Genomic DNA, 14,478 nt, shown 5'->3' with positions numbered 1-14,478 from the left:
GGCCGCAGGGAGATGGCACTCGGGTCGAGGAGCGGGGGGTAGGCAGCGCTGCCGGCACGTCTCACGGAGACGAACAGCTCTCAGCTGCTGCCAGCTCCTCTTGGCAGCACTGAGCCGTACAAACCGGGCAGCCCCATGCAGCCCTGCGCTGGCGCTCGGGCATGCTGCTGCCGCCCTGCCCAGGCCAGCACGCCTGGAGCAGGCTCGCCGCACGCCCACGGGCTCGCAGCCGCTCTGCTCCTGGCTTCCCCTTTCCATTTTTATCTCTGTGTTGGTCTTTAAATTTGAATGAAGGCCTCACGGATGGTCGCACCGAGTCAGCATCTCGGTGAGCATCAGGAGAGTACCGCCCTGGTGAGGGTGTGGGGTGCTGAGACCCCCCACCTTCTCCCCCCAGCATCCGAGGAGAGAGGGGACTCCCAGCCTTGGAAGCATCCCATGGGACCTCCTGGGACTGCTTCGGCTCTGGGTTCGGAGCAGCGGCAGCATGATCCAGGAGTGGGATGTGACACAGGGGAGGCGAGCAGGGGCGGCAGTGCCACCAGCCCACCTGCCTAGCGAGCCACAGGTCCAGGCAGTGGCCTCATGCTGTGAGGGGACTAGAGGTGAGCCCGGCTACTCAGACGGATACGGGGGCGATTCGTTAATTAGCATCTCAGTGCCTTGAGTTAATTGATGCGGAGGTTGATGGCACAGGATCACAGAGGAGGGTTAATTGCCAGCACAAAGCTGGCCACCAGCAGTCGGGCCACGGCTGCGAGCGGGCGGCTGCCCCGGCTGGCAGTGGTGGCACAGAATGGGTTGTCGGAGGAAATCAGCTTCCTCGTGGAGCTGCCAGATGAAGCCGTGCATGGCCCTGGGCTGGCTCACGGCGCTGGGTTTGCTCCTGCTGCCCACTGGGGAGGAAGCTGCAGGGTCCCTGCCCTGGGCGCCAGACGTCTGCTTGATGGAAACTTGGCTCCGGCAGGCTCTGCTGTGCCAAACATCACCAGCTCTGGGTGTGTGGGCACCCAGAGGTGCCGGGTGGGAGGGGCCACCAGCCAGCTTCTCACGGTTCCCACGGCCCAGCAGCCATGGTCCCCACATGCCACCCCAGCTCGTGGCCGTGCTGCCAGGGATAGATCCCAGCTAGAAACAGGTCACTGTGCTGCAAGGCACAGAGCAGCACCCACGCACATGTTCATCTCACCTTGGACCACCCTGCAGCACCAGGAGGACTGGATTGGGGTGCCAGGCGGTGCCAGGGTCCCAGTTGCCCCCTCTGCTGCGTGCTGCGGGCCCAGCAGCCCACGCACTGGCGGCAGGGGCTACCTGGCAGGAAGTGCCTGAGTCAGCAGCTGGCACTGGGTGACTCAGCCAGCTCCTCTCCTCTCTTCCCGCGTGGCAAAGCTCCCTCCTGGCCTCAAGATCACTCCAATATCATCTTCCAGCAGCAGCCTCGGCCTTGCTGGCCCCGTCCCAGCCCCTCCTGCTCTAGCATGGCCACGGTGAGGATGTGCTGTAGGCGTGAGGGTTGTGCCGGGAGAGAGTCGTCCGACGTGGGCAGGGCAAGCATGGCGGGGGCTGGCACCCAGCCCCGCTGCAGCATGGCAGCCACAGCTCCCTGGGGAAGGGACAAGGACATGGAGCTTTGTGTGCAGCCTCCAGACTCAGCTCTTGGCTCCCCACTGACCTCATCCCTGTTCACCCTGAAGCCTGGTGCTCTGCTCACCCCAGCTACCCTGCCCCCTGTGCCCTGCACGGTAGGTGGGGGTTGCAGAGGCTGCAGCAGGCACTGCCTGGGGTGTAGGCTACAGCCTGCTCTCCCCCAGTACCTGCCCAGACCTGGGCATGCACCAACAGCAGTGGCCAGAGCAGTGATGGAGAGCCAAGCACAGGGCTGATGGCATCAACACCCTGCCCTGAGCCCCTTGTTCCAGCCACCGCAGGAGCACACAGCAGGTTTGGGGACATCGGATCCCAGCTCCCCCAGGGCACCCACAGCCCAGACTCACCCTCACCAGAGCCCTGTCAGAGCCTTGCAGCACCCCCAGAGCTCAGCTCTGCTCAGCTTCAGCACCCTCTGCCCTCCCCAAGTGCTGCCTGTGGCTGGGGCATACCAGCTTGCCTGTTGCTGCCTGTGCCCAGGGCACCACATGCTGCCCGAGGGCGAGTGCCCAGGGTGTGCACAGGCACACGTGTTCCAGGGCTGTTGGTGTGTACCAGGGCTCCCCAGAGTGTGACTGCAGCAGCAGTTGTGTGCACAGTGCCATGACCCCAGAGTGTCTGGGCACAGAGCAGCTTCATGGGGGTGCCAGGAGAGATGTGAGGGGCAATAGAGCTCTGACTGGGCAGAGAGCTGGCCCATGGCAGCAGGTTGGATGCAGCACCCATGCTGGTATAAGATGGTGGTACTGGAGCCTGCCCCAGGTCTGATGGCAGATCTCTGTGCTGCCCATTACCGGTGCCTAAGTGACGTTAATCTGGCCGAGAGGTGACAGGCAGCATCAATATCCTGCTCCTGCCGCACATGGATCACGCTGCAGTTAGTCTCTGCGGCCACCAGCACCAGGAATGCTGGCAGAGGTGGAAGGGGGTGGCACATGAAGAGTGCCAGGCTGGGAGTGATGGGGACAGGTCCATGCTGTGACCTGCTTCAGGTTATCCCCACGCTCCTTGCAGGTGACGATGCCAAGGGAACTGCAGCCCCTCGGTGCCAAGGAGGGGCTGAGGATGGGCACAGGGTTCTAGGGGAACCTCTGGCAGGCACCAAGTGTGGAGCTGCTCCAGTTCTGCCCCAGGGATGTGCAGCCAGCTCTGGCATTGCCCGCCCACCCATCCTTGGGGACAGCCCATCACGGGGGACAGCCCATCCCTGTCACATCCTGGGCTGGAGCCATGGTGGTGGATGTTCCTCCCCCCCACCCTCCCCAGAGTGGGCTCGGGGAGAGAGGGCCAAGTGTGCAGGGTGACTGTGCTTTTCTGTGCCCTTGGTGCCAGGCAGAAGCGCAGGGAAGCAAATGGGCTAATAAATTGGGGAAGCAGCGGGGGGGCTCGGGATGAAGCAGGCAGGAGCAGAGCAGGAGATTTCAGGGCCTGAAATATTCATCAGGTTGGATGCTCTGCCGCCGTCACGCCGGCCGTGAGTGATGGCACAGGGTGGGTTTAATAATGCAAAGGCTCAGAGGAGGGCTGGGGGGCGCAGGGTGAGGGCAGCCATGGAGCTCAGAGCTTGCTTGGAGACGCTGTCACCCTGCGGGGACCACAGTGAGCACAGGGCACCCTCTGCAGGGTGCAGTCACCTTGCAGGGTGCAGCTATCAGCGGCTCCGTGCCTCTGGCCGGGCAGTGCCGTGGTGCTGGGTGTTGGATGCCCAGCAGGGGACAGAGTAGGTACCGGTGGCACCACTTGGGTGCAAGCACCACAGCTTGGTGCAGTCGGTGGAGCATGAGGAGATCCTGGAGGGGACTGATGCGCTCTGTGCCTCATCATCCACCACCCAAAGGGGTGGCAGAGGACCCTGGGTGGGTGCACTCTCCCTGCAGCCTGGCAGTGGGTGCCTGGTCGCCCTGTCTGGGCTAGGTGGGGGGTCCCATGACTAGATGCAAGTGTGGATCCGTGCCCCAGTGTGGGGTGCTGTGCTGCAGCTGCTTCGTGCTCTCTAGCTAAATAATTCAGCACATCGATCTGCTCCTGCTGCGCCCGCTCCTGGCCGCGGGCTGCCCACTGGTGAGCCATGCCACACTCCTGCCAGCCCCCAGCATCTGCCTGTCCCTGCCCTCAGGCTAGGACCAGCAGGGAGGGGAGAGATAGCAGAGACCTGGGAGACTGCCTGTGGGTGGAACTGGGCACATCAGCCCCCTGCCCACTGAAGACACAGGGTGCCCAGCATGGGGCTCTTGCAGTGCTAACAAGGTCTCTGCCAGGGAAGCTTGTTAGCAGCCTGGTGATCAAAGGCGCACAGGGCAGCTCAATGAAGGTGGGGAGTGGGCACAGAGGCAGTGCAGGGCTCCTGGGCTGGGGGTCCTGGCAAGAGGAGGGCCCCCCTGCCAACTCCACCCTGAGGACTTACATCTATGCTATGCCTGGGCACTTGCAGCCCCAGCCCTCCATGCCAGGGCTTCTCCATCTCTGGCAGCATCCTCCCAGCCAGACACATGTCTGGAGGGGACAGATGGGTGGCAAGGGTCATGCTTGTGGGAAACCCACCTCATACCCAAGGATCCAGAGAGGGTCCCAGCACAGGGCACAGTAAAGCCAGTGCCAGCATCATGGGCCCTTAGTATGCAGCAGGTGCAGGCAGCACTGAGAGCTGGCAGCTGAATTGTGCTGCTGCTGCAAGGGCAGCTCCTGCCCATCCCAACGCTGGCACAGCAGGATTATTGTCCATCAGGATTACAGCAGATTCGGGGGCGGGGGGGGGGGGACACAGCCCTGCAAAGCTGCTGCTGGCACCCTGGCAGGCACAAGGGCAGGGATGGAGGCAAGCAGGGATGGACAGACACCCGACACACCATACCCTAGGTGTGCAAACTCGCTGGTGCCCACACCGGCGGGCATATGCCCCACACTCCCAGTGCCATCCCGGCTGCGCCGCCTGTTGCCCTGGCTCCAGGCCAGCAGTGATGACCTCTGCAGAGACCTGGCGCTGGGATTTGGCCAGAGGAGCTGCAGCTGTGCTCCCATCACCCAGCCCTGGCTCTGCAGGATGCGATGGCCCCTCCGTGTGTGTGTGTGTGTGTGTGTGTGTGTGTGTGCCATGCCGGTAGGAGCTGGCACGCCTGGTGCCCGCGTCCTCATTGCTATGGCAGGTGCGGGCTCGGTGCGTGCCGCTCTGGCTAATTAGCGGCGTGGGCCAGCTCCCTCCAAAGCCCCTGCTGAGTGTTTTGCTAAATTATAACCTTGACGATGTGCATCATCAGGAGGCTGCCGGGAGCCAGCCCGCTCCGGCCCTGCGCACCCAGCACCGGCGCAGTGCTGCAGAGCTGCCCAGCTGGGGTGGCAACGAGCTGGAGTGGCATCCCGGCTGGGGTGACATCCCAGCTGGGGTGGCATCCCAACTGGGGTGGCATCTCACTGTTTGCCCGTGACCTCTGAGTGTTGGACAAGCAGGACAGAAGCAGGTGATGGGCTCTGTGGCTTGGCATCAATGTGCCCAAGGAGACTGTGGCCAGTGTCTGGTGTCCAGTGCATGGTGCCTTGTGCCCATCTCATGCAGCGCTGTGCTCCTTGGGGCTCTGCACATGTGTCCCTTCGGCTGGCATGTCCCCTCGGCATGGAGAGCCGGTGGCCCCGTTTCCATGGTGACACGGAGCCATTTCCTATCTCCAGGATGCTCTCAGCAGCTCTTGGGTGGGGGTTGCAGCCGTTGCCCTGTGCCCATGGGAGATGGGTAGGAATGGGCTCCAGTGCCGGGGGGGCAGCCATGCTCCTCCCATCCAGCTGTCCGGGGGCGCCGCCGGGGCCCGTGTCCCACGTTGTGTGTCCTGGGGCTGTGCCTGGAATGGTCACAGTACCCAAGCGTACCCCCACTCCAGGGTGGTGAGGGGTGTGAGGGTGTGCCAAGGCACCTGTCCCAGCATGGCTGTGTGTGGGGCATCCTGGCAGCATAGGCAGACGGAGAACCCAGTGCCAGAAGCTTTCCTGCACACTGCTGGGCACGGCACAGAGCTGGGGGCCAGTCCTCAGGCTTGTCCTGGTGCCAGGCTGCATCCATGGTCCCCATCCCAGCAGCGAGCTGGAACACTGCGCTGGGCACAGCCACGTCATGCCATCAGCTCACCTCCCGCCATGCCACTGTGTCTCCTGGGCTGTCGGCAGGGCCCGCTGCCTCTTCACCCCCCTCTTCCTCTCAGGGCTGCCTGTTGCCATTCCGCATCATTTTCTGTTCCCGGCGATAAATTTTCCTCTGCCAATTCCGGAGGTTTAACTCCTACCCGCCCACAGCACCCAGGGCTGCCTCATGGGGGCAGACCCCCACCGGCTGAGGGCACCTGGGCACCCTCCACCCCACCTCCTCCCACGGCGGGACCAGGATCTCTTTGGCCCCTGGCGCACCTTGTTCGGTGCGGGTGGCAGCGGGGGAGCCGGGGATGGGGGCTTGACAGTGGGGGTCGGGGGAGAGCCCCGAGGTGGGGAGATTGCGAGACAGAAGGGACAGGCTAATGGAGCCGATTCCTTTAATAGATTCAATTTCTGCCGCGGCTGGCTGCGGGGCGAGGAGCCATCAATTCGATTCAGGGGACGGGGAATCTGATTTGGAGCGGCCGTGCCATCAATTAGCTTTTATTGATGGCATTGCTCATTGGAAGTCGATGGGATTTGAAGCCGGCAGCGGCTCCCGCATACCAAGCAACCCCCGCTCAAGGACAGGGCCCCCGCCGCTCCTGGACCTGGCACCTACCCCCCGGGGCTCCATTGAGACCATTCAGACTCACCTGAGAACGCCCTGGGGGGGGGGAGGGGGGGGTGTAGGTAGCAAGGTGGGTAACTTCCCCCCCCCCAGCATTCTTGTATGGGAGTCCTGCAGGTCACAGCCACCCCAGAATCTCTGCGTGGGGGTCCTGCAGGTCACAGCCACCCCAGAATCTCTGCGTGGGGGTCTGCGGGGCACAGCCACCCCAGAATCTCTGCGTGGGGGTCTGCGGGGCACAGCCCACACAGAATCCCCACACGGGGGCTCCTGCTGGTCATGGCCTCCCAGTATCTCTGCATGAGGGTCCTGCAGGGCACCGTTGCCCCTGACATCCCTGCATGAAGGGTCCTTTTGGGGGATGTCCCCACCCAGCATCTCCAGATGGGGGTCCCTCGGGACATGGTCGCTCCCAGCATCTCACACGACATCTCTTTGGCACAGCTCCCCCTCAGATGGTATCATGCTCATCTGGGTGGGGGTCCCACGAGGCACAGTCTCCCCCAGCATCCCCACAATGGGCGAGAGGGGGGGAGGGTCGCACAGAACATGTGCCCCCACACACACCAAGCAGCCTCTGGGTACCATTGCGGGTCCCATGGTGGGGCCATGTCCTACTGCCCCCCACGGTCTGGGGTGCCCCTGCCTGTGAGAGGAAGGGGTGCGGGGTGCAGCGGGGGAAGGGCAGGCAGCAGCGCGGGGGGGGAGGGGCGCGGTCGATGCTTTTGCTCAGCCTCTTGCCAAGCAGCTTCTCCCGAGAAGCCATAAAACCTGTCTGACGTGCCCAGCACCACTGCGGCAGGCGGCCGGCAACGCCTGTGCGGGGAGGGGGCTGTGGGGGCTTGGCTGCTACCGGCCCCGTGGGGAACAACTGGGCCCCCCTGAGGAGGGGAGTGGGGGGCTGTACCCTGGGGTGGGGGGACAGGAGCTGCTGCAGGAGCCTCAAACGAACCTCCCACAGCCCTCCCGCCGGCCGGCGAGCCCGGGACACGCCGCTGCAGCTCTGTCCCACGGCTGCGATCCCAGCAGGGACCAGGCTGTGCCATGGGATCGGCCCTGGCAGCAACTTGGGTGCCACGCTGGGGAAGGGTGAAGTGGTGGTTCCTGTGCCCACCCTCCCGCCTGCTTCATGGTGCATCCTAACGGGGGATGCAGCAGGCAGTCGGGTGGAGCATCGCGGCCCCACGGGCAGCCCAAGGGCAGTGAGAGGGACCATAGTACCCAGCTGGGCGCTCTGGGTGAGCGACCCACCCCCCAACCCCCCCACCCCCTCACCGCTGGCCCATCCCAGGCGCCAGCGGCCAGCCCTGGGTCTTGCTGTCAGGTGCTAATTGCGGGCAGCTCGGCTGTAATTAAAGCTCTCTCTGTGACATGAGCTGAGGTCTCAGTATCAAATCGCTGCAATTAAACCCCCGGCCTTAAAGGTTGTGGAGAGAGGCACAGAGACCCCTGGAGGGGAGGGGGGGGGGGGGGCGGTGGGAACGGACGGGACAGACCACCCCAGCCTGTGCCCTGCCAGTATCCCCGCGGGGAAGAGGATTGAGGGCAGGTAGGCAAGGGCAGGAGGGGACTGGGGGCAGGTGGGCATAGGCAGGAGGGGACTAGGGGCAGGTGGGCACAGGGGCCAGCGCGAGGCCAGGGGTGGGGGCTGCACAGCCCAAGGGCGCAGTGATCTTGCAAACACTGTATTGCTCGGCTCAGTCACTACCAGGGGTTAAAACCAAACCGTAGGAGCGTCTTCCCAGAAGACAGATCGGTGTGTCCTCGCCGGAGGACAAGGCAGCGGAGGGGCCAGGCGCCTGCCTCCATCCGGCAGCCCTGCTCCAGGGCCTGGGGGGGTCCCCGGCCCCCCGGGGTGGGGATTCCATAGGGGAAGGCACTAGATGAGGCGATGGCCCTGGGGCAGCGCAGGCGTCTGCTGAGCTGTGGAGTGCCCAGCGCCAGGGCAAGGCAGCCAGTGGGACCCACGCGTGGTGATGCCAGAGGGAAGCCAAGTCCCTGAGAGGGAGAGAGCCCTATCAGGGGATGATGTGGCATGACAAAGGGGGCCGGGCCCCTAGAAGCACCGATCACCCCGAAGCCCCTCATCCCCTCCTCACCTTCCAGCCCAGAGCTCCTGGCCCCAGCTCAGCTTCGTAGAGGTCTGGCGGGTGAGTCATGGCCCAGGGCTGCCCCACAGGCTTGTGGCAGGGGGATGGCAGTGGATGAAGAGTCTGGAAGTGGGCAGTAAGGCAGAGGAGCCCGTCTCCCTGCCGTGGGCAGCGCCGAGGGTCACATCCAGAGCAGGGCCAGGAGCATGAGTGCCAGGCAGGGGGTGTGGGGCTGCAGCGGGGCCACGACGCCCCGGGCGGACACTGCATCTGCCAGAGCAGGAGCAGAGGTCAGAGTGAGCCAGCTCCTGGGCATCTTCCCAACCTCCCATGCCCACTCTGTACTCACCCTTTAGGCCCCCATGCCCACTCTGTATTCACCCTCTGGCCCCCTATGCCCACTCTGTACTCACCCTCTGGCCTCCCATGCCCGTGGGGCTGCGAATTGGGAACCTCTGTCAACGGCTCCGGTGCTGAAACAAACCCCGGGAGTGTCAGTAGCAAGTTCCTCTGGGGCACACGATGCCGCCCCCGAGGCCCCAGGTACTCCCAGCGGGAACCGGGCTGCCCCAGGGGCAAGGGATGGGGAGCCCCAGACCCTTGGGGTGCAGCCACCCCCGAGCTAGACTCACTCGCGTCTCTGCAGCAGACGGAGACTCGCAGCTTCAGGCAGCGCCCGGCGCTCTCAGGGCTGGGGACAGCTGGGCAGATGGGGAACTCATCAGTGGCTTCTCTCCGGCACGGACCCCCCACGAGGGCCGGGATCCCCCCGACGGCCGGGCTGGACCAGAGCCGGGCCTGGGGCTCCCCCTCCCGGCGGGCTGCGGGGTCGGCACCTCCCACGTCCCCACCCCGGGGCATTCAGACCCCCCGAGTCTCTCTCGTGCACCCCAGTCCTTGTTGCACCTGGATCCCTGGGTGCAGCCGGACCTCCCCCCACCATGCACCCCAACCATGTCTGCATGACGACCCCAAGTGCATCCAGACCACCCTGCTCACCCCAGCTCTGGTTGCACTGAGAGCCCCAGTGCAGATGGACACTCCCAAACACCTCAACTCCAGCTGCATCCAGATTCTCAGTGCACCCCACCTCTCCCTCATGCACCCCACCCCTCCCTCATGCACCCCAATCCAGATTGTCAGTGCATCCCACCCCCTTCATGCACCTCAATCCTCCCTCGTGCACCCCAACCCAGATTTTCAGTGCACTCCAACCCCTTCATGCACCTCAGTCCTCCCTCATGCACCCCAACACTCCCTGATGCACCCCAATCCCTGCTGAACCCAAATCCCTGGGTGTATCCAAATCCTCCCTCTCAGCCAACCTCCACTCTAGCTGCATCCAGACCTCCCAGTTCACCCCAAACCTCAGCTACATCCAGAGCCCTGGTGTCACTGGACCCTTCTCCACACCCTCACCCCAGCTGTGCCCAGATCCTCAGTGTACCCCAACCCTCCCATGCGCCCCAAACATGGGTCCGGGCAGCACCTTACACCAGCTGCCTCCACCCCTCTGAGGCATCCTGACCCCGGCTGACTGCAGCCCATCTCCCGAGGCGACTCACAGAAGTAGTAGTAGGTCTCCCCCGGCTGGAACTCGAAGCCAAGAGGGAAGGGGGTGAAGCGTTGGATCTTCTCGGAGAAACGGATGGGCCCAAACGGTGCCCAGGGCCGGTTGCACTCCCAGCGTTTGAAGGCTCCGGGGGTCTCGTAGCAGCCGCGGTAGCCCTCCTGGTCCACCATGAAGAGGGTGAAGGTCTCTACTCGGCTGGCAGGCACAGTGCCCTCGTAGTGTGGGCAGTAGATGTCCAGGTAGTCATTGATGGCCACCTGGACGGTGTAGTCGTCCCGCAGGAACCTGCCGGGCAGGGCAAACTGGAGAGCAAGCACCACGAGTGCCTCTGCCCCCCTCCCCCCCCCGCCCAGGAGGGGCACCTCGCTGCCCTGTGGTCTGGCAGAGCCAAGCCTTTGCCAAAACAACTGCCAGGCTCCCTCCCGCTCCGCACAAGCAGGCATCAGCATGGATTAGCTGCAGACCACTGGAGCTGAATGAGCTCGGCCGCTGTGGCCGGTGGGGGGGGTCCAAGCAACGCCGGCCCGGGGCACAAAGCCCCTCACCCCAGGCACCCGCCTCACTGCCCTGGTGCTGATTGGCATTGACACCCCGGTGGGGGCCCTTCCTGCACGATGCCTCCTGCGCCGGCACGTGCTGGCAGGGGGCGGTTGGTGAGGGCAGGGGGCACAGGGGGGGGGGACTCTGCTGGCCATTGAGGCAGGGGAGGGGGCCCAGGCTGGGGAGCTGCAAGGGCAGGCAGCGGCAGCAGCTCACGGCTGTGCAAACAGCGCAAGCGGCCGGGCCAGGGCGGAGCTGGCACCTCTGCAGGCACACATATGTGCACGGACACACACACACGTCCAGGCACACGCACACACATCTGCACACACACACACATCTGCAGGTGCCCACCCAAGCCAGGTGGTGCAGCAGGAGCCTCTCTCCCCCTCCCCAGCCCTGGCAGGGCAGCGACCTCCACCCTGCGCCCACGTCTCCGAACCGTCCGGATCCTGCTGCAGCCTGGGCACATACCAGCCCGGCAGCGCCCTGGCCTCCCTGGCAGCGTCGTGGCAGGGCTGGGACTGCCAAGCTGGCGTTTGGCTTGGCAGGGTCACCCTGTCCTGGTGAGGAAGGGGCTGGTGGTAAGACCTTGGCTGGTTCCAGCTCCATTCTCCTGCCCCGATGTGGGCACAGGCCCTGTTCACCACCTTCAGAGTCCTGGCAACCATGGCAGAGGTCGATGCATTCGTGCTGGTGCCAACAGCTCTATAAGCCAGGAGGGGCTGGGGCCCCAATCACCCCCAACCCAGGCTGGGGGCTCTCTGAGGACAGAACCAGGCACTGACTCCTGCTGACTCAGCGCATCCCATTGGGTGATGCTAGCCAGGGCGAGCCTGGGCACAGCTGAGGGTTGCCAGGGATGGGGGCCTTGTCCTGACCCTGCAGAGGGGAGAACGCAGCCCCCCCTTTTCCGGGGCACCCATGGGTGGAAGACTTCCATGGTTCTTATCCACAGGTCCCCACTTTCACGGGGAGTAAGGCAGCGCTGGTGCCCCCAACCTGCTTGTGTGTGCCCACCTGTCCCAGTCCTGGCCTGTAAGCCCAGGGCATGAGACCCTTGAGGGTGAGCAGAGACCCCAGACCCTCACTACAGCCTCCCGACTCTGCTCCCCACTCCCCCCAGACCCTGAACAGCCAAGAACTGGAAAGTACCTAAAATGGAGGAGGCTGGGAGGGGGACTGCGGCCAGCCCCCAACCCACCGATGATTGGCAGAGCCTGTGGGCAGCAGCCCTGGCCAGGAAGGGGCTGTGCTGTGCCCAGTGGTCCCCACTAGCAGGGCATCTGCCACAGGGACCTGTAACCCAGCCAGTGCCACTCGCCAGCTTGGTGCCACCCAAAGGTACCTAGGCTTGGTACTACAGGGCTGCCCACCAGCCCCAAGCCCAGCAAGAGTGCATGGGCTTGATGCCACCTGAGGATGCTGAAAGCTCAGTACCATCGAGGACACTAAGATTCAGAGCAGGTTGGTACCACTCGGGACATTGGGAGTGCCCATTGGCTTGGTACCTCCCAAAGCTTGGTGCCTCTGGGGTTGCCCATCTGCTCAGTACCACGCAGGGCTCAGGACCACAGAGCACATGGTGGCTTAATACCACTGGAGGATGCCCAGTGGCTTGCTACTGCCCGGGACTCAGCACCACTAGCCTGGTACCCTCTGGGGCTCAGTGCAAGCAGAGATGCCTGGTGGCTTGGTGCCCCTTGAGGCTTGGTGCCCCCTGGGGCTTGGTGCCACCTGGGAATGTTCGGTGGCTCAGCACTGCTCAGGGCTTTGCACCATCAGACCTCATCAGCTCGGGAACACCCAGGGGTGCCCGGCGGCTTGGCACCACCGGGAATACTCACCTGCTCACTGCCATCTGGGGCTCGGTGCTGCGGGGGATGCCAGCTGGCTCGGTACCGCTTGGGGGTACTCACCAGCTCGGTATCACCCAGAGGCACCCGGTATCTCGAAACCACCGGGAGGTACTCACCGGCTCGGTATCACTCGGGGCGGGGGGGGACCCGGTGGCACCAGGGTTGCCCGTGGCTCGGTGCCCGCCAGCCCCGCCCCGCCCGGGAACCCACCGCCCGCCGCCCCGCCCCTCTCCGCTCGTCCCGGCGGCGCGGGCCCGGGGCTCGGCGGGGCCCGGGGCGCACAAAGGCGGCGGGGCCGGCGGGGGAGGCGGCGGTACCTGGGGTTGCTGCTGTTCCAGTGGATGCCGTGGCGGGTTTCGCGCCCCGGCGGCGGCGTCGCCCGGAGCAGCGATGCCCAGAGCAGGAGCCCGAGCAGCGGCGCGGGGCGCATGGCTCCGCCGGGGCGGGGGGCGGCGGGGGGCGGCGGCGGCGGCGGCGGCGGAGGCGGCCCGGCCCGGCGGGGCTCGGCACGGCCCGGCCCGCCCCGCCAACTTCGGGCCAATCCGCGCTGCGCCGCCGCCCGGCAACTTCGTCGAGTGCCATTAACCCTTGGGGGGCGGCCCCAACACCGAGACCGGCACGCCAGAACCCACGCGGGACCAGTACCGGCACCTTGGAACCACCCTCGGCACTCGGACTGCTACATCCAACATCCTTCAACACCGGGACCGGCACCCCCGGCACCGACACGACACCCTCCCGGTAGCCCCACCCCAACTCGGCCCCGCCTGGGTACCGTGGACATCCACAGGCACCGGCACCGCCCGGCACGGCTCGGACACCCAGGACTGGCCGCACCGGGTAGTCTCCGTGCCCACGACAGCCCTGGGTGGGCAACAGGACCAACCGTTCACCAGTACCGCGCAAGGCCAGCGGAACCGGGAGGGGCGGTGCCGGCCCATGCGCGGGTGGCAGCTCCTTGCACACGCGTGTGCACAGGTGTGGAGACTCCTGCACGTGTGTGGCATGCGTGGGGTGGCTCCTGCACACACATGGCCGTGTCCACGTCCCTGTCACCTCCTGCACCCGCACGGTATGTCCACGCACATCATCTCACACACGTGTCCAGGTATGCGGCACCTCCTGCACATACATGTACCCACGTACATGTGAGCTCCCACACGTGTCCGTGTCCCTGTCCCCTCACACGCATGGCCCTGTCCTCATCCGTGTCCATGTCACCTGCTCACACCCGTATGTGCGTGCACAGGTCACTTCACCGACAGGCGTTCACATCTCCCCACACACACATGTCCACGCACATGCCCACGCACATGTATGCCCATGTCCCCACCCACACGCATGTCCCTGCCCGTGCCCATGTCCACACACACACGCCCATCCCTTCCCATGCGCACTCCCACAACCCTTACGTCCACTCCCCCCCTACCCTCACGCATGTCCCTGCCCATGCCCACTCCCACAGCCCTTGCGTCCATTCCCCCCCACTCACACGCATGTCCCTGCCCATGCCCACTCCCACAGCCCTTGCGTCCATTCCCCCCCACTCACACGCCCGTCCCTGCCCATGCCCATGTCCCCTCACACACACACACACACACACATGCCCGTCCCTGCCCATGCCCACTCCCACAGCCCTTGCGTCCATTCCCCCCCCACCCTCACGCATGTCCCTGCCCATGCCCACTCCCACAGCCCTTGCGTCCATTCCCCCCCACTCACACGCATGTCCCTGCCCATGCCCATGTCCCCTCACACACACACACACACATGCCCGTCCCTGCCCATGCCCACTCCCACAGCCCTTGCGTCCATTCCCCCCCACCCTCACGCATGTCCCTGCCCCTGCCCCCTCCCGCACGCGCCCGTTCCCATGCCCACGGGGCGGGTCCCGCACGTGCCCGTGCCCACGTGGCTCCACGGGAGGCCTCCATGCCCCCCGCCAGCGGCGGCGCAGGGCACGGCCCCCGCCAGGGGGCGCAGGAGCTCAGAGCCGCTTCCAGCGACCGGCCCAGACTTCCGGCG

The 14,478-nt window shown here is 65.3% G+C and overlaps 1 protein-coding gene across 4 annotated transcripts; it reads right to left on the bottom strand.

The window, feature by feature from the left end:
* Positions 1 to 8,060: 8,060 nt before the first annotated feature.
* EFNA4 (ephrin A4) lies at positions 8,061 to 13,815 on the bottom strand. 4 transcript variants are annotated; one of them, XM_064176136.1, is made up of 6 exons: positions 13,791 to 13,815; positions 10,047 to 10,339; positions 9,114 to 9,182; positions 8,895 to 8,954; positions 8,491 to 8,751; positions 8,061 to 8,389 (listed from the first exon to the last, which is right to left on the bottom strand). In XM_064176136.1, exons 2-5 carry the CDS (start codon positions 10,222 to 10,224, stop codon positions 8,663 to 8,665), a joined length of 396 nt encoding a protein of 131 aa, XP_064032206.1. In that variant the 5' UTR covers positions 10,225 to 10,339; positions 13,791 to 13,815; the 3' UTR covers positions 8,061 to 8,389; positions 8,491 to 8,662. The 4 variants fall into 4 exon arrangements, with proteins under 4 accessions (XP_064032206.1, XP_064032205.1, XP_064032204.1 ...); XM_064176135.1 differs by lacking the exon at positions 13,791 to 13,815 and adding an exon at positions 12,771 to 12,900; XM_064176134.1 differs by lacking the exon at positions 13,791 to 13,815 and having other exon boundaries at positions 8,061 to 8,406; positions 10,047 to 11,661.
* Between the last annotated feature and the right edge of the window lie 663 nt (positions 13,816 to 14,478).

Source organism: Pogoniulus pusillus, chromosome 43, assembly GCF_015220805.1.
Source record: "Pogoniulus pusillus isolate bPogPus1 chromosome 43, bPogPus1.pri, whole genome shotgun sequence".
Classification (NCBI taxonomy): domain Eukaryota; kingdom Metazoa; phylum Chordata; class Aves; order Piciformes; family Lybiidae; genus Pogoniulus; species Pogoniulus pusillus.
Note: the sequence above shows the minus strand (reverse complement) of the source record. Positions and strands in the feature narration are given on the sequence as shown.